The sequence below is a fragment of the Tasmannia lanceolata genome, unplaced genomic scaffold (genome assembly GCF_043159265.1).
Source record: "Tasmannia lanceolata isolate RefF3 unplaced genomic scaffold, GAP_Taslan_0.1 ptg000008l, whole genome shotgun sequence".
Taxonomy (NCBI): domain Eukaryota; kingdom Viridiplantae; phylum Streptophyta; class Magnoliopsida; order Canellales; family Winteraceae; genus Tasmannia; species Tasmannia lanceolata.
The window spans coordinates 65,617,798-65,642,643 of record NW_027518685.1 but is presented as its reverse complement, the minus strand read 5'-3'; the positions used below and the strand labels follow the sequence as shown (position 1 = coordinate 65,642,643).

At 37.9% G+C, this 24,846-nt stretch overlaps 1 protein-coding gene across 2 annotated transcripts in view; it reads left to right on the top strand.

Moving 5' to 3' along the window:
* The first annotated feature begins 20,108 nt into the window (after nt 1–20,108).
* The window catches only part of LOC143883738 (Tetratricopeptide repeat (TPR)-like superfamily protein), a 29,875-nt gene continuing 25,137 nt past the window's right edge, over nt 20,109–24,846 (top strand). The window contains exon 1 of one of the 2 annotated variants that reach the window (XM_077387058.1): nt 20,109–20,878. In XM_077387058.1, coding sequence (XP_077243173.1) covers nt 20,225–20,878 — 654 coding nt within the window. In that variant the 5' untranslated portion in view covers nt 20,109–20,224. The remainder of the gene's footprint in view (nt 20,879–24,846) is intronic. The other variant, XM_077387057.1, reaches the window with a different exon arrangement.

Below are 24,846 nucleotides of genomic sequence, written 5' to 3'. Positions count from 1 at the left end.
ACCAGCTAGTGGAGTACTGACGGGCTTGCCATTTTTCATATTGAGCCTTCCAAGTACTTTCTCAATGTACTTCTCCTGTGATAGCCATAACTTCTTGTTTCTTCTATCACGCTTCACTGCCATACCCAAAATCTGCTTTAAAGGCCCTAAGTCTTTCATGTCAAAGACTTGGTTCGACTTTTTCTTTAACCTGCCAATCAAGTTAGCATCTTGACCAACAATAAGCATATCATCAGCATATAACAAGAGAATAATAAAGTTACCATCAGGAAACTTTTTGACATACACACAGTGATCTGCAACTGTTCTTTTGTAACCTTGATCAATCATAAATGAATCAAACTTCTTGTACCAATGTCTTGGAGCTTGCTTCAACCCATACAAACTCTTCTTCAACCTGCAAACCATGTGCTCTTTGCTCTTTACATGAAACCCTTCTGGCTGTTTCATGTAGATTTCTTCATTCAAGTCACCATGCAAGAAAGTTGTCTTGACATACAGTTGTTCAAGATTTAGCATAGTGCGAATAGAGGACATCTTCACAACGGGAGAAAAAATCTGATCAAAGTCAATTCCTTTTTTCTGCCCAAATCCTTTCACAACTAGCCTTGCTTTGTACTTCATATTTTTCTTGTCAGCTTCATTCCTCACTTTGAATACCTGTAGACACCTCATTTTGACCGTACCCCTAATAGTTATATTTGGTTAAAAATCTTATCAAATTAGTGTTCTAGGATCTCAAATTTGTTCCTAGAGTAGGTTAGAGTCTTAATTAGGCCTCCACCAGATTTCGTCAAAATTTGCCAAGAAATTACAAATAGGACGAGCGCCGCAGTGTAATGTAATACAACAATGAAGGGGGGTGATGTATCCGCAGCAAGGAATATCCAATGAAAAGGGGGGTGGATTAGCCCGTCTGGGCAGCGGCTAATACGCACGCCCATCAATTTTTGGCGCACCCCATCAATTGGGGGTGCCAATATCAATATCCTTATTTTTGGTATATAAGAGAAGATAAAAAAAAATCATTTTTCGTGGAAACAGAGAGAGAGAGAGAGAGAGAGAGAGAGAGAGAGAGAGAGAGAGGCTTGCTCTCTTCTCTGGCAAATCCGCCGGACATCCAACCCATATCCACCTCCGATCTTCTTCTTCTTCCTCTCCTTCCCACCACCAGCCGAGCCACCCAGTTCCATCTTATTCTTCTTATTCTTCTTCTATTCTTCTCTTCTTAGAACCCATCTCACCCAAACCTCTCTACCATCATTAAACCCTTCTTCTCCGGTGGGATTCTCGCCGGAATCCGACCAAATCCCCTGTAAATCCAATCTCCATTGCCATACGCTATAAACCCACTTCAGCTTATCTAAATTTCACCCTCACAGCCACTTCCCTTCCAATTCTCTCATCCTTTTCATTTTTATTTTCACCATTTTCTAATTCAAAACCCACATCTACTACCATCAGCCACCATTTTTCCTATTTAGTGAATCCGACCATCGCCTTCGACCACCATTGCCTAGCATCATCACCTCCATTACTCCTACCTGATTTCGGTCTTCACAACCATCTTCTTCTTCTCCACCTCCACCTCTAATCAGCCCACCAATTTGTCCACCTAACCCTAAGCAAACCCTACCACAAGCCACCAACCTCCGATCAGATTTTCTGATCATTGCCGGCCAAGATCCATCTTCTCCGATCATCCGACCCCATTAATTCCGACTATCCCCACTTAACTCTGAGCCATTTTGTCCCAACTTCTCCTGCTCTAAGCTGGGATCCGACCGTCTTGAGTCATTTTCTTCTTCAGTTCATATCCATTGAGTGTTCACCATCAGCAAGTTCTTTTGGAAAAAGATTTCCTACAACTAATATAAGAGAGCTGCAAGTTCTGCTAAGGCTATGTCTTGAGCCGAGTTAATTTCTTGATCTATGGATGTTTGCTTTGAGTTATGTAATGCAAGTGTTTTAGAATGGCTCTAATCATGGATCAGTTGCAATATATTTGATGCATGGGACTCTTAATGACTAAAAGCTGGACGAACAACTGAAGTTTGTTAAAAGGTGGTTTATGATGCTTTGATGCATGCATTTTGAAGTTAGCAATTGATATTGGTTTCGTTTCATCTTTGAAAATATTTCGGGATGAGTGTATGGTTTTCTATCGATATGTTGAGATTTTCTTCTATATTTGTGAGCCCCTGAATTGCTTTCATCTGGATGAAGTGTTTATGGGTTAGACAATGTTGGTTTTACTAATAAGGTTGTGAGTTTAATTTGGGATCATACTTTGTTTTTCTTTATGTTGTAAATCTCCCAAGTGATGAACTGATTTGAGAACTCTGTTTTTAACAGTTTGTGAAGGAAAAGTGTAATCATTGCTGACCATTTGATCTTTAATCCTGGATTAATTTCCATATACCTTACTGTGAGACGATGGTGTGTGATGATTTTTTGTTTATGATTGAGTTTCATCTAATTTTTGACAGATTAGCTCTAGCCTCATTTAATTTTGGTTTTCAACATTTCCAAAATACTGAGAATCAGGGGAGTTCATGATCAAATTCCTAGTCCAATTTCGTTGCAATTTTTGATCTGTATACTTGGAATAGCATACTGCTCTATTTTCCTTATTGGTGTTAACTATTGCTTAATTGATGCTTGATCCATGCGTGATTCTTTTTCTATGGTCCATGGATGTTCTTATTATCAAGTCTTGAAAATGAAAAATGATTTCAATATGTGTAAATTGATTGTGGAAAATTTCTTGAGAGGTAATGTGTTTAATATTCTATGAAATCATCTAAAAGTTGTTGTGGCAGTTATGAAATTTTGTGTCTATCTCCTTGAAATGCTTGTAGTAAGGAACAATTATCTGATCTTTGTGTAACATCATTTTGGATTCCTCTGTGGTGCGAAAGATCTGTAACATGAGTTAGTGAATTATATTGAGTTTTGTTCACTATGGGAAGCTCTCCTATATGCTACAGGCCATGATTTTCTATGTTGAAACAGGTTATGCGCATAATTACAGGTTATGGCTCTCAGTGTTTATATGAATCATATTTCTAAAAAGAGTATTCAAAAGCTCATTTGACTAAACTACTGTAGGTGTGAGTGTGCACTTTGTATTTGAACATTTCAGTAGTTTTAATTGGATAAATATAGTGACTGAAGTATATTATGGTGTCAACAAAAGGGGGAAGAATTGGTATGATTGGGAGGTATAATTGGGAGGACATGCTTTTGTTGACTTTGACACCCGGGGATGTCAAAATCATTGTATGGATGGAATGATTAATATCTGCATAGACATGGTGGAATGATGGCATTGTATTGAGGTTTTTTTTTTTTTTTTTTTTAACTTGTATCATCAGGTAATGAATTAGACATGTAAGTTTCTTTTGGTTTGAGGTTTGGGATATGTTTATCATAGTGGAGATATTTTAGTATCAGATAGAATTTTAAAGAAAGAGGGTAGTGCATGTGTAAGTTTCTTTCATTTGTAACCTTATTCTGATGGGAAGTGTGTTTTGGATAACCATGTTGAATTCTATTTTCATTTTGTGAAATAATTTCCGAATTGAATAACCTTGTTGTATGTATCTGACTTCTTCTGAGTGGTCTATATTTGACATACAACAGCATTAAATGACCTTATTAGTTTCATAATTTCATAACTACCCGGTGGGTATCTCATGGAATGTATATAAAATTTTGGCTGAGGTATTCCGTTAGTGTTGGGGCATGAAGATTACCTTATAATTCATTCGGTGAATTATCTTTAATAAGTTTATTGTTGTGATCGAGTTACTTCATTTAAGTAGGCTGAAGGTAGTGGTTTAAACGAAGTAGGGTAAATATCTTGAACTATGTGAATTCTTGATATTTAGTATTGCATCCTGATATGAAATAAACTCATCTCGCATGAAAATGTGTTGTATTAAGGGGATATTGAGTACGTGTCAAAGGATCATTTGATAATATGTATTTCATTGCGAGGGCGATGAAGGTGTTAACCCAAGCCCATTCCTTAGGAGACTTGCCAAGTCCTAATAGCATTTCCCCTCTCATTTAGAAGAATTTCTTTGTCTTTTGGATACCATTAGATGTAGTTCTTCCCTTCTCATTGCAAGGGTAATAAAAGAGCCATCTAGAGCCCCCATTTAGGAGACCATTGTGGTCTCATTAGTGAGTTACACTAGGAGATACACGATGTCTCATTAAGGCACTTCTCCTTTGGAGACGAGCCTTGTTGTTTAGAACGTATTCTTTAGGGAGCCTATCTTAGTTTCGTGGAAGGTTAGCTCATAGGAGGCAAGATCTTGCCTTGTTTGTAAAATCCTCTTCAAGTTGTATCCCAACTTGTACCCCTGTTAGTTGGAGACCAACTTGGTCTGTTAGTTGCCTCATCCTTGTTTATCATTACAAGGGCAATGATAAGGATACTTGGTGCTCACTTTTGTGTCTAGGAGGCATGCCCTGCCTCATTGATAGAGCTCATATTTAAAGACAGGCCTTGTCTCATTTAGAGAGTTTATCCTTTAGAAGGCTTAGTTAGCCTCATATTAGAGCCCCCCTTCTTCTATAGCGAGTCTTTGACTTTATTTGCCCTCCTTTTGGTAGTGTTATTAGAGAGTCTCTAACTCATTTGCATCACCTCTTTAGTATTATTAGTTAGGAGTTTCTCCTTTAAGAGTTGTTACTTCATCTTAGTTAGAGACTAACTCAGTCTTATTAGAGCTTTGCTTGCTTGGGATCGTTTTCATTGTTCTTGGGATACTAGTTTACTTGTTGTGGATCGTCTCTTTGAGACACTAGTTGCCTGTTCGGGGTTTCCCCTTTAGATTTAGGGCTTTGCCCTAGTTTTTGGTTGTGTTTGTATATTCCCTTTAAAATTGAAAATATTTTAAGACCCAAAAGCATTGAAATCATTTAAAATTACAAAAATATTAGAATATTTAAAAATATAAAAAATATTGAAACATTTGGAAGCTTTAAGATTTTAGGAGTATAGTTAGGAAGTTTGTTTCCGAACTACGTTGGCTTGATCCTCTTCCACGAGGTACGTAGTGCAGCTTGGAATCTTTATCTAAAGTCCAGCCAAACTTTGTAAATAGACTTTGTAAATCTTTCAAAAATCATTCAAACAACTTTAAAACTTTGTTTTAAAAAAGATCTTCCTCTAGAGTTAGGAGTTTGTCCTAGATAGAGAATTTTAGAGTTAGGAGTTTGTCTTTGATTTGTTGTGTGTTAGAGTTAGAGTTAGGAGTTTGTTACACCTCCGTCCGGTCAGTTGGTGATTCACATCGCGGACTAATGACTAGGTCTAGGATGCGTTAGTGATCATATTATTTTCCTTAGAAAACACAGTCTAGTTACACATAGGTTGTAGGAACCACCTGCATTAGCTTAGGGTTAACCTGCATTTAGTTAGGGCATATAAGGTGTCCTAAAATCCACAATCTACTGGAATTTAAATAATCGCACAAGAAGCTTTAATAACTAGTCCGGTCTTTTAGGTCGAGTCTAGGATAGAGGTCTAGATGTCTTAGGCATCATAGTTTAGAATAGGCGCGAAGAACTACGTGACTGATTCTCGTGGAGGCGGGGATACGTAGGCGGCTTGGATGGATATTTGAGGCCATTTAAGAGTCGAGGAGTACGTTATAGAATTTAAGATTTGTCTTGTTGTATTGTATGTGATGTCGAGTTGTGTTGTATGTTTTGTTGTATTTTCTTACTTTCCTGTACAAACCTTATACCTTTAGCTGTAGCATGCATGTGTTTATCCACTAGAACTTAGACATCCATTAGGCATGTCACTCATAACCTAGCTGTGATTAGACGACACTTCTTCCATTTATTTTGTGCATGCTTATTATTTTATCCCCGGGTCATGCATGTTTAGGTAGACGTCCACTCGGGGATATTTGTTCCTATTTTACATGATTTTCGCCCAAAAATCTTCAAGGTTAATAATAATAAATGGCATAAGAGACCAAGTGCTTGCACTCGGACGAATTGGGGGTGCTCTTCGGACCTTCTCCATTCGTAATCAGGCACGAGCCCATATATATTTATGGTTATCCATGGTATACAGAGCATATTTATTTTTGGGGTTCTATGGCCTATCCATGGATGACGACTCTGAGTTTATTTTAGGTACGTCTTGGTTTGAGGATTTATCCTTGGATCAAGAGGTATCTCATTTATCGCCACTTGTGCTATGCTATGAGGGTGGCATATGTTTCGAGAGTTCCTTGGTAGAGCTCTCCTTCACACGTGGATGATCTTAGAGGCCGTCGGGGGCTCGTCCCCCACCTCTCTCTCTGATCAGGGTCCACAATACCCACTTGTTCTTCAAAGCTTTTCGACCCATTGGCAATTCAACTAACTCATAGGTCTTGTTCTTATGCAAGGAATTGAGCTCTTCTTGCATAGCCTTCTGCCACTGTTCCTTATGCTCATGTGTCATAGCTTCTTTGAAGCTTTCAGGTTCACCTTCTGTGAGAGTCACATACTCTGATGATGGATATCTAGTGGACTCCTTCCTTTCTCTTTCCGATCTTCTTAACATAGATGGTTCTTCATGAGAGGGTTGCTCCCCGTGCTCGGTATCACCATGCACATCCTCATGCAAATCATCATCATCTATTTGAGGGGCCTCACTACCCCAAGCCTGATCTTCATCATCATCAGCTTGTTGCTCATCATCATCAAATGTGGGTAAGGGCTCTTAAGATTCTAGCAGCTCAACTATAACCTCTTTTGGTGTTTCTTCCTTACCCAAATCAGAAATCGTTTGATTTTCACAAAAAACCACATCGCGGCTTCTATGCAACTTCTTGGCCATGGGATCCCATAACCTATACCAAATTCTTCATTACCATAACCCAAAAATACACGTTGGGTTGCCTTGTCATCAAGCTTTCTCCGATTCTGTCTTTAGGTACATGCATAAAGGCCTTGCATCCAAACACTCGTAAGTGTGAGTATGACACATCTTTGCCTGTCCATACTCTTTCTAGAACCTCTCCTTCTAATGGCGATAAAGGAAATCGATTTATCAGGTAGCACACTGTACACATAGCTTTACCCCAAAATTCTTTAGGTAACTTTGCCAACGAATGCTTCTAATTCTTTCAACTATTATGTGGTTCCTTCTTTCTGCAACGCCGTTGTGCTGTGGCGTGTAAGGGATGGTTTTCTCATGTCTAATGCCATGTTTCGCACAATAATCCTTAAACTTTCTTGAGGTGTACTCTATGCCGTTATCCGAGCAGAGACATTTCAATGCCTTGGACGTTTGCCTCTCAGCCATAACATGAAACTTCTGAAAGATTTCAAAAACTTCATCTTTGCTCTTCATACCTAGGTCCAAACTTTTCTAGATGCATAATCAATAAAAGAAACAAAATACAATGCACCACCAAGAGTTTTCACAATCATAGGGTCACATACATAAAAATAAACTAAATCAAGGATGTTAGTATTCCGGTTAGCTTTTGAATGTGAGAAAGAAACCCTGTGTTGTTTTCCAACTAAATAATGATCACAAGGAGTTAAGGACGCACCTTTGAGTTTTGGAAGGCAACTGTTCTTCACCAAAATCTCCAAACCTTTCTCACTCAAGTGCCTAAGTCGTTGATGCCATAAATCTGGTTGAGATTCTTCCAGGGCATTTATCTCACCCTTAGACAACATACCTTCTGTCTTGTAGAGGAAGCAACACTTCTTGTCTCTTGCCACAACAAGAGAGCATTTCTCAACTTCCACAGTCCATTGCCAAACTGTGATACATACCCTTCATCATCAAGTTTACCGGTTGAGATGAGATTCAATCTGAGGTCAGGAACATGTCTCACATATTTAAGTATCAACTTGTAACCAACATTGGTGGGAATGCCAACATCACCAATGCCAGCAATTTTTGATATACCGTCATTTCCCATCTTTACCGAACCAAAGTCGCCCGATTTGTACGTGGTAAAGAAATCTCTGTGTGAGGTGGCTTGGAAGGAGGATCCTGTGTCAACTACCCAATTCGACCCATCAGACGCTGTGCTAACACAACCTTCACCACATATCGAGAAGATCACAACTTCACTCGATGCTACTGCGGTGGTTTCTTGAGTTTCTCTAGTTCCTTATCCATTTTTCCTTCCTTTTATTTACTTTTGTATTTTCTGCAATCCTTCTTTATATGTCCAGGCTTTCTGCAATGAAAACAAATTATTCCACTTCCTGACTTGGATCTTCCTCTTGATTTGCTTCGGCTGTAATTTTTCATGTCATTTGATCTCCCTCGTTCTTCAGTGACTAATGCTTGGGAGTGGGAGGAATATGAAGATTTTCTTCTAACTTCTTCATTCAACAAACTGCTTGTAACTTGGCTCATGGTGACAATACCATCCGGCACCGAGTTGCTAAGGATACGACAAGAGTCTCCCAACTGTCAGGTAATGAGCTTAGCAATAACAGTGCTTGTAGCTCATCATCTAGCACCATCTTCATAGCCGCAAGCTGATTCACGATGCTCTGCATCTCATTCAGGTGCTCTGCAACTGACCCATTCTCTCTAAACTTCAAGTTCATAAGCTTTCTAATCAAGAACGCCTTATTACTACCCGTCTTTCTCTCATACAAATCATGCAACTTTTTCCACAAGGAACTTGCACTGGTTTCCTTTGCCACATGGTGGAACACAACATCATCTAGCCATTGTCGGATATTAGCAACAGCATTCTGATCCAACTTCTTTCATTCATCACTTTTTAGGGATTCTAGCTTCTTCTCTATACTCTCAGTCAAAAAATAGAGGTCTCTCTTGAATATAATAGGTCTTCCATCTTGGCTTTCCAGATTAACCAATTTCCTCCGTTTAGGCTAATCATCCTTGATGAGGTACTTGCCTCCATATTTGATTCACAGATAAATAATAACCAACAACCAAGGCTCTTATACCAGTTTGTTGGGAAAAACACGGATACATTGCCGTGGATAAATTTTCCCCTTCTATCTGCGAATCAAGAAAATAGCCATGAACAAGAAACCACAAAGTGTAAAAATAGCAATCCACCACACAAATCAAGAACACACGATTTTAACGTTGAAAACCCTCCTATGTGAAGGGAAAAACCATGGGACAAACTCCGAAAGAAATCCACTATGAAAAGAGAAATACAAACTCTTTCTTCTCTTTCTCAAAATTTTGGCTAAAATTCAAACAAAAATCTTGAAATTCGACTGAAATGGTCATAGCGACAAAAAATAGATATATGTTAATATTTGCATTTCATTTCATTTCATTAATGTGGAGAATAATATTTGATAGGCAACATCATTGAACTACACAACAAAGTAATCATATCTTATATATGCATGGGATGTTAGTTCGACATGGGACTAATAATACCTCGTAACTCTATGTAGTCTTGACATAAAGTTGGGCTCTTTAGAGGGAAGATTGGTCATTATACTTTCTTATACTTTTTTCGACTTTATTGTTCGAGACATGTACGATAACGCATGTCACTGGGTGTTCGATATGATTAAGCTATTATGGATGGTGTTGCTTATTTGATGATTTCTAAGATTGTATTTGTACCTCTGTGCCCTCCATGTCTAAGCCGAACGACACTTGATCTAGCCCACACCCAGAGCATGTAGGCAAAGGCCATCCTGGCCATGTGATCTTTTTTTCCACCAGTAAAAAAAGAAAGAAAATCACTCTTAGCCCGTATTTGGAAACTATGAATGCATTAATTTCCCCTACTAATCAATTTTGGACACACAATCGGTTCTCAAAATTTAAAACAAAAAGGCTTGAGAGAAAGATTTTTGTCAACATCACAATAGTATGTTGGAAGGTTTTTGTGAGATCTACGGCTCATCAGCCTTTTGAACTCCATATGGATCTCAACTCCATGAAATCTAACTTACTTTTTTTTAACTCCACTACTAATGGATAAGCATAAATGCTAGACCATAGCTACTATGGTTTTGATTGATGATAAAAGTGATCTTAAAGTTCTCAAAAGACAAATATATTGTGCTTAAAGTCGACAAATTCCATTTAGATCTGAAAATTATGTGGCACACACACAACATAAAAGCTGTGAAATTCATACCCTAGAATAATTACCTAGCATAACTAACAGAGCTTTAATGAAGTCATCCTCCATGTATCCGCTACTGCTTCAAATCCTAACAAGATGGAATATCAAGTTTTGCCATTGTAGCAATTCGAATTTCAAATATCAATCACTTTCGAACAACCTGACGCATAAGCTTCTGCTGCAGAACCCTGGGATTCGAGGGTGGGTTGGACTGAACTCTCTGCAATGTAGATATCAGCAAGTTGTCTCCAACGATCAACCTCAACTTCTTCAGAGCCACCCGTGATCTGCAAATTTTTTGATAAAATGTTAGATGAATTGTTGTTGGTTAGTCCCACCTTGACCAGATGTTTTTGGCCCTTTGATCTTTAGGGTTCTATCAAGAAAAGCTAAACTAATGACGGGCCACTAGATCAAATTGTAATCACACACAAATTTTCCATGTGGATCTCAATGGTGATCCTTAGGATTAAATCCTCGCAGGGATTGTTAGGATTCTTGATTTGTAAAAGAATGCAATCAATATTATACTGGATTTAGTGTTATAATCTTGGAGCTATTTGGATGTAGGGCATGTTTAGGAACAATAAAATATTATTCCATGGAATATTAGTAGGGTCACTTATGAGAGATGGATGGAGAGGGAGAGACTTAAGAGGGTGGGAGTGGGGAATATGAAAGCCACTTCAAAATATGAATAACCCCACGTTAGCTAAATTGATTGGGAGATAATGCTTTGGCGGACGCTTGCATTCATGTAGTTGTAAATCACTTTGTAACTTATGACATTGATTTGAAAATTAGCCTCTAAAATAGGTGTATTTTGATCATTTAGTGAAAAATCAAGAGAAAATATTAAAGTGACAGTCGGACTTGTTGTTTATGTTTCTCTTCTCTCGGTCATGTGGCGCACACACACACACACCCACATATATATATATATATATATATATATATTATTTTAAAAAATATTAAAATGTCATAGGAATGCAGTAACAAAGTCTACGAACTAAAACAATCAACCGTTTAGATTTACCCGAATGGCATGCTGAAGAAAATAAGTTTAACGTCTAATGCGTACTAACATAAATAAATATTTATTGGGAATATTTTAAAATATCTATTTTTTTGGCTAAATCATGCTTTATAACGGCTAAAACCCTCGTTTGAGATTATCCCAACTGATTGAGAGCCCCAAATCAATTTTTGGACTCAAAATTAAACATAATTTTGAGCCCAATAATTGATTTGGGGATCTCAATTGGCTGTCATAATCTCTAGTGAACAGGGCGTAAGTGAAGTTTATTTTATAAATTATACTTATAGATAACATTTGTTGATGAACTTATGTATGCAAGTAATCATATATGCACATACAGGCATAGAATAAGACACATACATGTGTGCGTACACACACATCATGAAAGAAAGTTTGGCTATTACCTCCAACTTGATCGAGTTGCCAAACTGAGACAACCCGGTATGGAAGAAGACGACCTGAAATCAGGCTTGCTTGCAATTTGCCCTTGTTTTCTTTTCCTATATCACCCATTCCATATTGTCCATTGGTAAGGACTACCACTTGAGATGGATCATTACAAAAACATCTCATGGAAAGGCATTGCCATAGCTTCTTAACTTCCATGGCTTTGATGTTGATAGACCACGGTACCAAGAATGACTTGGTTTGGGGCCTTATCACGACGACTATCCAAGGAAAGTAGAAAAGGCTTAGGTAGACGTGGGGAAGGGGCCTTGTTTTATAGGAAAAAATACTTTGAAATTGACTACATATTGACGACACGTACATGAATGAGAGCAAAAGCAGTGCCACTAATAAATATGACATCCAAATAATATCTGTCAAAGATATCGGCATGCATTGTGTGGTGATATAGTCATTATGCCGTTATCTTTAAAGATGCCATTTTTAAATATTTAGTAGATATGTTGGTGGACCTAGACAGTCTGATGAATCTAAAGTATCCAAACTTAATTTGACAAGACTTGGGCACTATTAGGGTTGCAACAGGGACAGATTGGGCCGGGCTTTCCAAAACCGTAGCCTAACCCTAGATCCCATTATCTTGGCCTGGCTCGCCCTGACTTGAGTAAAGGCCAAAAAGAAACCACAACCCAAGCGCGCCCTGCCGGGCTCAGCCCAGCTCTGGCCCACCCTGATTGGGCCATGCCTGGCCGAGATGGCCCTGATTGACCGTAGTAAATATATATCTATTCAACATAGTTTCAGTCTTTCAGAGGACTTGATAGCCAATTTCGCCCGCGGATGGCTTTTGCATGTGAGAACAACCACAATCTGCCACATCATGTGAATTAAATGAATAAGACAATCTGCCCAAAAATCAACCTATGTGGTTGTTCTCAAATGCAAAAGCCAGCTGCGAAATGGATTCTCGCAAAACTGGCTAGCACAACCAAGTTTTTATAGCGGCACAAACCAAGCTGTCTTTTCTTCTTTAATTGGCTTGTAAGAGCATTTTGGAAAATGTAATAAGTTTTTCAAGTACTAAAAGACAAGATGGGTTGGTGTAAATATCAAAATATTGTATATAGTGTAAACAGGGTCGGGCTAGCCCGAGGTATCAACCTTGAGCCACACTCGACCCTGGGTCGGGCCTGCAAAAGTGAACCCAAGCCCACCCAGGGCGGGTCTGGGCTCACAGGGCCAAAGTTGAATCCCTAGGCACAATAGTTGGATCCATCATATCCAATTTAGATTGATATACTAAGGTCCTCAAACATAGCCACAAAATCAATTTGTGCGTCGTGGAAAGTATTAAAGGTCGCTGATATACGAAAATATCCTTCAAATTGCAAAATAAAAGAATGTGAAGAGTATTTTTATCATATAAAATTCTTGATGGAAATTTTTTCCACCATTTAGAAGGAGTGAAGTCTCAAATTGACTCTCTCTCTCTCTCTCTCTCTCTCTCTCTCTCTCTCATCTCATTTCACTATTCCCCTCTCGGATCTTCCCCTAACCCCAAACCTTAACTAATTACGTATTAACCTAACCCAAGAGGCTAGATGCTTGCATGCATTTAAAGATTGATTCTTTATTTGTAGGAATTATTTTACTTCTTTAGAAGTTTAGATTAGTCACATATAACAGCACAACAATATCTCAACCCTTAAACTAAATAAAGTCTAATCTCACATGAGCTAATAGTTCAAAGCCCCCAATATTCACCCTGACATAAAATTATCAATTTATTGACTAAACAGATATTTCATAAACTCTAATTTTCAAGATAAATATGTTTATATTAGAAAACGGTTTGTAAATCTCTAATTAAATACTTGACATTGCTAACGGATAAGAAACATAACTACTTTCCATGACCGTTGATTATAATCGAGAACACTAACTAACGATCAGGTCTACGAAGGTTAGGATATAACATCATAGAATCTTTGTAAATCATGCATTTATTTTAAACCAGTTTAGATGCTTTCCCTGCAATGTCCCAATCGATTGGATCAATCATAACAATAGATAAGCATGCCAATAATCAAACTGTTAACTTTTTAAAAGTGAACTGTTATTGAAAGAACATGGGTATCCTAGAAAATTAACTTCTCTCACTATAATAGGACTAGAGATCAAATCCTTTACTCCTAGATAATGGTCTATTGCATGTATGGTACAGAATGCATATAGTGGTCAATTCTAGAAAGGTTAAAGAAACTTTGAACTAAGTATCACCTAATTAAACTATGTAGGATATGATCAAATCAACGTGGGTTATCTGACCCATCTTAAACTTTAAATCGTGACATATGAATACAGATCTTAAGGAATCAGGATGGCTTGTTACGTCCATGTGATTAGCATCATCCCGTTCTTTTATGCAATCTTGAGGAGGTAGATCTCAATGTGTAGCAAACTAACATTCACACACCTTGATTGACTAACCTCAAGGAATTTAGGATAGGTTAGAGTTGTCACCCACGTCTTTTGTATGGATTGGAGCTTGCACGATGTGTGAGATATGGGGCATAGATCAATACGGATTAAAAGTGAAGAACTAAAGTAATTGACGCAACACCTACTGAAAAGTAAAGTATATAATTTAAAGGTGCGAGAATGTAAATGATAGAAATATAAAGATGGTAATATAAAAAGAGGCCGATTCAATGATACACAACAAAAACATTCGTCGTAAGCGCCACAACCATATGATTAGAGTTTCCATCAGTTATTAGGTTTTCTCTACTGAAGATTCATCGAATTCAAAGATTCTATCTGAATCAATGTGTTCAGCATGCTCCGGGCAGCTCTACCTTCCTCGATTCTTCTGCAAGAAACTCTCCATCCGATTTTTTTTTTCATTTTGGTTACCGAATATATATATATGGCTTTACATCTGAAAACAGTTTTTCCTCTGGCGAATTAGGAGATTGAAGATGAGTAGGATTGACGAGTTCGATGTTTCCGGAGGAATCGATGAAAGTAGTAATGGGGATTGTTAACTGCTTAAGCAAAAAGGGAGTTGGTTCGAACGAGAGAGTTGAACATGCGCAAATTGGGAGGAGGGAAAAAAGGGAAGAAGTTCTATAGAGTCCTTGGCCCTATTTGGTTTGGAAGGAAAACATATATGGTGGAAAATAGTTTTTTGGAATTTTATCCTTTTCATGATTTATAGGGAAATTGCATGAGTATGGTTAATTTAGAGGAATACTTGATGCAGCCGGCAGAACTGCTTAGGACTTGTTTGGATGATCATCCATGGATTCATCCAACCATGTTTTGATGATCAACAAACACAAATTGATTACTTCTTTTATGTACTAATGTGTTGCCTTGAGTGTTGTGCTATAGACAGGTTTTAACATGGTAACATATGCTAGCACACCACCTTACATGGCCTATGGTTGAGGACGATCCAAATACAAGTCAAAGGATCAGGAGCAAACTGGAATCATCTTGCCTTGGAGGTACAACCAAGGAGGAGCTCAATCTCAAGCATCCCAAGAAAGTGAACATTCAATGGAACATCATTGAAGGCTAAAGCTTGAGGATCAATATGCACAAAGGTCAAACGAGCTTGAACACATTGGCTGCATCATCCTTCGAAGATGTCAAATCAAGAAGCTCGAGTTGAAGATCCCTCAAGCAAGCCATGAACATAAAGGAAGATCAATGAAGGCTACTTGAAGAAATGCTCAAGAGAGTGCATAGAATGGTAGATTGTACACTCCATCTCTTGTGATTTCTTTTAAGGTCAAGGTACTATAAAACGATCTAAAACACACCTCAAAAATACCCCAAAATATTTTCAAAAGTAGCCCCAAACCAAGTGGCCCCAAAGCCCAAGTGCTAAGTTAAGTTTCAAAATGGAAAGACATGAAATTAGCACTTAAAAAATGGATCCAACACATAAATCCTATCATGACTGGTCCAAAACATTTTCAAATATTTTTGGATGATTTGGAACCTTTTTCATATGATGACTGGGTGATATTTTGTTAAAAGATCCAAGAAAACCTAGATAAACAAATGTTGAAAAATCTAACTCTTAGTAAGTCACTTGCTTCTACTTCCGAAAAGGTTGAAAACTTGCAAAAAGAGTTCAATGATTTATTGATTAAAGAAAAGAGTTTGATTGAAGAAAATGAAATTTTTTAAAAAGACAACTTGGTCTTGATTGAAAATGTAAATCCTTGGAAGAAGAGGATGAAAAACTAAGAATTGGTTTAACTTATGAAATTAAAACTTTGAAAGAAGAAATGAATGACATAAAGTTTAAAAATGCAAAATAAGTTTTGAAAAACCAAAATTTACAAGAAGTAAATCATAAATATCGTCATCAATTTTCTTGTAATGAGTATAGTAGTCATACTTGTTGTTCCATTTAATGTGACTATTGTGGTAGATTTGGACACTATAAATTCAAGTGTAGATATAGGTTTGTAAAAAATGTTAAACTTATATGGATAAGAAAAGATTCATTGTATAACACAAATCTAGTTGGACCCAAGTTGGTTTGGGTTTCAAAACCCCCTACTTGAGCCATTTCATACACTTGGTAGTTTTAGGGGTTCTGATTAAATTTTTTCATTGAGAATTATGCACTAGATACTCTTATTGATTATCCAATATCTAGTAAATGCACTTAATGATTATATTTTGAAATTAAGAGAATTTGATACAAGTATTCACTCTGGAATACTTATTTTGTATCAATGATGTGCTTCAATGTTTAAATCTCTTGAAAATGAATTATAGATATAGGTATGCTTATCTTCGCTAATGGTTATGCATCTATGATGTTGTATTTATATTATTTGTGACGTTATTCATTATGATTGATTGATCTCTATTAACTCTTGTACTTGAGCATGGTAGATTAAATTCTCTTATAATAGTATGATCATGTACTATAGTCTTAGTGTTTGGTATATCACTTGAATCTCAATCATACACTTAGTAGCCTCATGACTCATATGATTTGCCTAATTGGTTGAAGATAGGTTTTTAAGTCTAGAATCCAAATAGGTTAAATCTAGTATTTGCTAGATCTTAAAGTGTTCACCTAGCCTATCATATATTATCTAGCAAAACCAACACAAAGATGAGAAATGTAGAACTTAAGCTCCTATTAAGTCATATTTAAAATTTCAAAAGAGCTTAATGATTTTAGAGCCAAAATAAGTTAATCTTGGTAAAAAAAATTAAAAATTAAAAGCTAAAATTATCTTTCTTATAAAATCTAGATGAATTAATATGGGTCAAAATGTAAAGCTTAATGAATTTCTAAATTCATAGTATATATCATAAGAAATTCATAAAATGAGCTCATTAGCCCAAAGTCTCTCTCATTAGTGAAAATCACTTGAAAATCTTTGGCTTTTGAGATAATCCCTCAAAACTAAAGGGAAAGTAATATTGGTTTAATATGAGAAATCTATATGATTTATCTTATCCTCTCATTAAATTAGTCATGTCTATAAACCTTATATGATTATGTATATTTGACATGAAAACTATAAGTGGGTATCACTTGTTTTGAAAAATTCTAAGATGAACTTGAAATATGCAAACAAATAAAATTTTATTAAAGAAAGTGAAATGCTAAGAGTATTTAATCACCTAAAACCCTTCATAACAAACTTAGGTGCACTAGAAAATGAAAAATCATGTTAATCTTACTTAAGTGTGCACGTTGAAAACTTGAAATATGCAAACAAATAAAATTTTATTAAAGAAAGGGAAATGCTAAGAGTATTTAATCACCTAAAACCCTTCATAACAAACTTAGGTGCACTAGAAAATGAAAAATCATGTTAATCTTACATAAGTGTGCACATTGAAATCTAACATATTGTCACTGTGGAGTGTATTTCATATTTGAGCATCTATTGTATCCATATGACCTTTGATAAGTTCAGAAATATTGTTATACTTGAAAAACCCAAGTGAAAGTGAACTTTAAGTTAAAGAAGGAACATTAATAGTAATAATTAATGAAACCCTTTAATTAAAGGCATTTGATTTGAATTGATATATGTTTTGCCTATTATGTATATGTGATCTAACTTGAGGAATACACAAGAATAAACCGCTCTAAAACCTACTCTAAAACCCTAGGTTTTGGCTTCTTCTTTTCTCTTCTTTCTTTCCCAAGCAAAGCCTCTTAGCTTTTCTTTTTCTTTTCTTTTTTCACTCGTTGAAAACCCACCCACCGACTCTCTATTTTAGTTAAGAGAGCGGCGTGAGTGCGGTGGGGCTTACATCATGGGATGGACCCACAACAATCTCTCCTTCCATGTGGAAGGCGGCAGGAACATGGGAACTACGAGATCTTCCCCGAGAGATTTTTCCATCCTCTGAGGCATACCGGGGTTGCCGAGATTCTTCCCCGAGGGATTTTTCCGTCCTCGGAGGCTAAACCAGAGTTACCACGTGCCCGGCTCTGATACCACTTGTTGGGACCCTGGTAGAACTCGCCCTCAAAAGCTAGCTGTTAAGGGGAGGGAACCCATTCCCTTATAAGCACATCCACATTGTTATACTTTTCTGATGTGGGACTATTTTGCATTCACGTGGAACGTTATACTTTTCCGATGTGGGACTATTTTGCATTCACGTGGAACCCCCCAACAACAGTTGGCTTATGAGATGTGTACATCCTGGCCGATGATGATTTAAGCTTGTTCTTAAGGATGTAAACTACGTTCTACGTCTTCATTTTTCAACTTGAACTCTAAAGGAAATGGTATGATGAAGCACACTGCATTAATTTTTGTAAGTCATGTTGAAGACTAGTGAAGGATACATATGATAGGAAAATGGAAAAGTGTGTTTGTAGAAAAATGCTAAAAAGAGGACCACCCACATGCTCCTCCTTAACAATCACTTTTTGGGCCTCACATGTGCCAAGTCGTTGTGATTGGCACCATTGATTGACTGAAAAACACAACTCGGCTCATTTTTGTTTGGCCTCAAATTGATGGGACGATGTCAGAGCCTTGATCTATTATGTCCCATTTAGGATTTTGTTAAGAGAATCCGGAGCATTGATTTTTGTAGGCCTTAACTTATTGATGGGACGACTGTTAGGCATGGGATGAGGTCATCCGGGTCACCTAGTGATTATCTACAAGATCCCTGCTTAGTGCTTACACACCTGTGGGGCCAATGTCAATGCCTTAGTTCTTGTTCGTTTAAGATTATGATAACCGACTGTGAGTGCCAAACCAATTATTGGACTCAAAATTAACGTAATTTTGAATTAATTTGGAGTCCAATAATCGTTTTGGCACTCACAGTTAGTTATCATAATCTTAATCGAACAGGACCTTAGGTACTGTTCGTTTAAGATTATGACAACCGATTGTGAGTGCTACACCTATTATTGGACTCAAAATCAAGGCCCTGTTCATTTTAGATTGTTGTAACCGATTGTGGGCCCCAAATCGATTATTTGACTCTAAACTAAATGTCATTTGGAGTTCAATCATTGGTTTGGGGCCCACAATCTGTTGCAACAATCTAAAACAAAGGCCCTGTTCGTTTCAAATTATGACGACAGATTGTCAGCCCTACAACTATTACATGGTAGAACATGGCCTAAATGAAATTTGAGTCCAATGACTGGTGTAGAACTCGCAATCGGTTGTCATAATATGAAGGTCCTGTTTGATTTAAATCGTGGTAACCTATTTTGAGTGCAATAATCAGTTTGAGCCCACAATCCGGTTGTCACAATCTAAAACAAACATGGCTGCATCGATTCTAACTTTCCAAAACTGATTATTGGACTCAAATTAAACTAATTTGAGTCCAAAAATCAGTTTTGGACTCACAAACTATTCTCATAATAAAAAAACAAACAGGCCAAAGTAGGGGTGCAACTCGGGTCGGGTCGGGTTGGGTCGGATTGAGGCCAACCCTAACCCAACCTGAGATAGCATTCCCTCAACCCTAACCCTAGCCTTGGGTTGATGATGATCAACCCTAACCCAACCCACCTTCAAGTCGGGTCGGGTTGAGTCAGGTTAGGTTCGGGTTCATCTAGGGCCAAACCGAAAAATACAAGAAAAAAACATAATAATAAGAAAAGGGCGATCATATTTTCACTCCCCCACATTACGCATGCGCCCCCCTTATAACGTGATTTGACGGCAAAAAGTGTTAAAGTTGCCCACTTTTCACGTCAAATCGGGTTGTAAGGGAAGCACATGTGTAATGCAGGGGGAGCGAAAATATCACCTCCCTAAGAAAATCACGATAAAATTAGAGGACAAAGGTCGGGTTTTGTCTGGTTGGGTTGGGTCAGGTTGGCAAAGCCTCACCCCTAACCCAACCCGAAATTAAATCGGGTTGGCTTTTCTCAACCCTAATAAAATCCAACCCAGCCCGAGAAAATGCGAACCGAACCCGAGCCAAAATAGGGTTGAACCCATTGGGTTGGGGTTGAGCCCCTAGGCCGAAGTCGGGTTCTTTATTTAATCATTTGTGAACTTTTCATCTTGCCAAACGCGTGGATGAGTTGCCCGTCTCCCTCTTAATCACTGTACACTCTAACAAACACCCCAACAATTTTACCAGGGTTTTGAAAAACAAGGGTTTTAAGGGAATGGAAAGCTTATCAACTAATCTTCCTCTCCACCTCCACTTGCAGAAATCACTCTCTATCACCCCCAAATTCCAACCCTGTACTCAACTGCAACTGGGTAAGTCTCATTTCTTCAAAACCAAATGTCTCCCTTCATCTTTTCTTCAACAGCCCACTTCCAATTTTTCCAAGATATCATGTTCATACACTCCTCAAAACCATATAATAGAACCAAGCACTATACATAATTTCAAAAAGTATGCAAAGAGACTGGCTATCGTGCTTATTGGGTCTCTTCTCTTTTTGGGGAGATTCAACAACAGACTTGCTCTGGCATCATCAAGTGCCCCAAACAGTGGTATTTCTACACCTTTGGAGGAAAAGAGAGAGACCCAAAATGGGAAAGATGAAGATGAAGGGTTGTACTTGAAGATTTTGGAGAAGAACCCAAGAGATGTCGAAGCTTTGAAGGTAGTTTTGTATGGGAAAATGAGGAAAGGGAAGACCAAGGAGGCTATTAAGTATGTGGAGAGGTTGATAGATGTTGAACCAGATGAGGTCGAATGGAGGCTTTTGCAGGCTCTTTCATATGAGCTCATGGGGCAGCTTTCCAAGGCCAAGAAATTGTTCAAGGAAATCTTAGAGGAGAGGCCTCTCTTGCTTAGGGCTTTGCATGTATGTATCTTTACTTCCTTGCTTCTTTCTAGCCTCCAATATATATGTATGTATATATGCTTGTCCTGATAGATGGATAAAATAAATGCTTAAAAATATAGATATGCACTCTCCTTGAACCTTTTTAGCCTAAAAATTGGATGTTTATTTTCCTTGATGTTATTTATGATGTTGGTTTGAATGATGTTTCTTATATAAGAATTTGTAGTAGCTTATGAGAAATGACCACCAAAAAAGAGTAAAGAAGGTGTTGGTTTCTTAGTTGAAAATGACAATTAGGTGTTGTTAGGTTTTCGTCTTTTTGTTTGATAGATGACCATCCTGGCTTTGATCTTTAATGTTTGGATGTTTGGTGTGACTTTCAATTGCAAACAGTTCTTTGACATGAATATATGAGTTCCTGTTGTGAGCTGTCATTTGAGTACCTTACCTAATATGTATTAGTGCAAGATAGGAGCACAAAAGGAGTGTTCCTCGTTAAAGGGATTATATCATCCACTACATTATTACCCATGTTCATGTCTTAAGATCCTCTCGCTGCTTTCAATCAGGGAATCCTAGGTCCTGTATATTCTTGTAATCAATCTTGATGGTTGCATTCTGCCTTTTGATCTGAGTATTGTAATCTTAAAAAACTCATCTACCAGCTGGCAAATTGAATAATTATCTTTTCTTGATATTTTAATAGCATTACTATGATTCTTATGCTAATCCACCGGTACCGCACCTTCAGATATTCTTGCAACTCTAATAAGCTCTTGAAGACTTCTTCACTAACCTGTTATGGATTCTTCATTCTTGCAAATGGAACCGCCTTTTTTGATCATGTGTCGCAACTGCTAAGAGATAGGATAGTCCATAGTTACCAGGTTGGCCGAAGTCACTGTCTCCTCGGTTACCCTTTTTTCCTTCCCCTTAGCTAAGCCTCCTTTGGGAATCAAAGTTTGACTTAGTGGAGGTTCTACAACCATGAAATGCGGTGAGTCAGAATTGCTGTTAGACGACAATGGTGTGATGGATGATGGGAGCAGAGGTTGAAGAATCTTTCATTGTTTTATGGTGAATTTCATTGGCTTTCACCCTAAAAGCGCTTCTGATTCTATAACGAACTGCATAAGTCTGACCTGCGATGATCAGAAAGTAAGCCGCATTCCAAATAAAATTTAGCATACATCGAGGACGTATTTACCGGCTGATTGAAAGTTCTGACTAATATTCTTTCCGAGGAGCCTTCTTTTGTTTCTTCACCAGAAAAATCATCAGCACAAAAAGGCCTCTGTAATGGAGGAGCAATAGCCTTTGTCACAACAACTTCGGGGGTTCTTGAAGGTGTCTTCAAGGGTTCATCTACAGGGAGAAGAACAATGAGAGAATGGAAGATAAAGTTGAAGTTCTTGAGTAATTAGATGGCATACCTCGAAGTTTTTGTGATATCTCTTCAGCTGTTTCGGCTTGTTGAGAATCTTCAGGACCCGTGGTTGGCACTTTCGATGAATGGTCATGAGAACCTTCTCCCTTTGTAATTGAACGACAAAGGTTGATTTTCAATCTCGCTCTAGAAACAGGCAAAGAAGTCTCGACATATGCTTCCCACCAAGTGTCGAATGATTTGGTGGTACCTGGAGATGGATTTATTTCTTGAAACAAGCTACGGAAGAAAAACATGGAAACTATGAATGAAATTCTAGAAATTGGCAAAACGTACCATGAAATTTCGAAACCGAAATTTTGGAAATTTCATCAATTTGGACAAAATTTGGGAAAATAATATTAATTTTTATTCCTTTCCCAAATTTCGGCCCAAAAAATCGACATTTCGTGTCTCTACCAAATTTCCGCCGAAATTTCGGTTTCGGCTAGGTCCGAAATTTATGCCGAAACCGAAATTTCAAACCATTGATAGAAGTACAAAACCCCGTGTGAATCTCATCCATACTCGGATCCAGAACAATGACAACGATCCGTCCAACAAGGCTTGCTCAGAGCTCGCCTTCTCGAGGGCCGAGGATCCAACGTTGAAGAATTTTTCCCCTTTTCCCTTGGAATTCTCTCCAAGAAACCTCCTCACTTCGAAAAATTATATTTCTTCTCAAATGATTAAAAAAAAAAAAACCTAATCTCTACCCCCTAGCCCCCCTATTTATAGAAAATCCCAGATCCCAGCCTTTACATGAAAGCATCACTACAATGCCACTCAATTATCCTCTTATTACAAGTATTGCTCCTACCCATCACAATTACACTTATACCTATACACACATACTCAATACACATATCATATACATGTACATCTGTACATTCATAGGATACACACAATACATGTCAAAGCTCCACCCTTGAGCCACGCCTAGATCAAATTTTGACTGTAGATCCATGCCAAGCCACCACTTAGACTCTTTATCATTTCCCTTGCTTTGTCTTCAATCTTGGGCTGCCTAGATGGGGTCGATGTCCACATCACCCCTCCACTCTCTTAAAAAGAGCATGTCCTCAAGCTCAGATCTCCCTTGACATACGGGAGCAGGGTATTTACCCAAATCACAAACAGTTATAATTATCCCTTTTGCTGTCTTCTCATAGCTCAAACCACCACGTTTGCGTCTCTCTCTTTTTTTTTTTTTTCAAGCTTCAGCAAGGAAAAGAAGTTTCAACCGACTGTTCACCTCTTTGATGTCCAACCAAGAACAATGGATAGTTATTCATAATTAGTTTGCTTCCCTGTTTTGTAGGCAAAAACCACCCCTATAAGTTATTGTTCTGCACCTAATTCCCAATCAGATCAATGCAGCTGTGGCATCTGATCTTTCTCCATTTCCTGCCTCAACTAAACCCGTCATTGAACTGAACATACAACTGTTAAGCTGCTCCAATTCACTGAATATGCTTGGGTGCTGCTCCATACTTGATGCGGTTAAATGCATCAGATTTTGTTCTAAGTCTATCACAGGCAGAATATGTATAGCAGCCAGTCGATGAAAGAAAACTTCAGTTTCAATGGCATCCACAAGAGGCTTCATAGTTAGTTGTCTCAACTTGGATTCTACCCAACTCTTCCAAGTAAGCAAATCGTCAATATTTCCTGTAACAATGTCTACCAGTGTTTAAAAAACTCGGCGACTCGGCTCGGAATTCGGCTGAGTCAACGCAGAATTGTAGTGGAGTCATGGACTTGACGAGTCTTGGCCATTTCGAACATGAATCTATGTTTCTACTTAGATGTGATCAATGGCAGCGAATCTTGCCGGTCCGTGACTCCTCAACTCATATACCATCCCATTTCCTTATCTTCAAGCATTTAAAAAAAAGATAAGGTTTTCATATCTTTGGGTAGAAATCGTACCTGGAGCTGTAGATGCATAAATATGGGTTGGATTCAGCCCCACCTATCTCTCTCCTTCATCACTTGTTTCCCATGAGAAATCCTATTCCCACTAGGGTCCTGTGCAAGGACCTTACCGTCACTCACAAAAAACTTACCACCAATCGTTTTTGCCGGTTTTCTCATTCCAGGTAACCAGAAAACCCTCTTAATCCTAACTCGACTAAGAAGAAGATGAGGTTGCTCAATAAAAATGATAGGACTGTTTTGTCTTTGCCGTAAATGCTAATTTCTTTTTTCAAGATATATGATCTAAGTCGTCCATTTGTGCCCAGACTCAAAGCCCCTTTCCCCATTCGTTCTTTGAAAGTAACAACAAAAAAATTCATTATTCATTTGCTGTGTGGCGGTGTAATGTCATTTCCTTATTATAAAATTGTTGTGTGGCAGTGTAATGTCATTTCTGAAAAAAAAAAGGCTTGATTTTGCTTCTCTCAGCCTTTCTACTTTCCCGAAACTGTCTCGTTTGGAATTTACCATGTATAACTGTTCATAGATGACCCAAATGCAGCGTAAATGCGCCTCTTTTATGCTGCCTTTGCAGTCATTTATCTGCTTTAGTTGATAGATACATGCCGTTTTTTTGTTA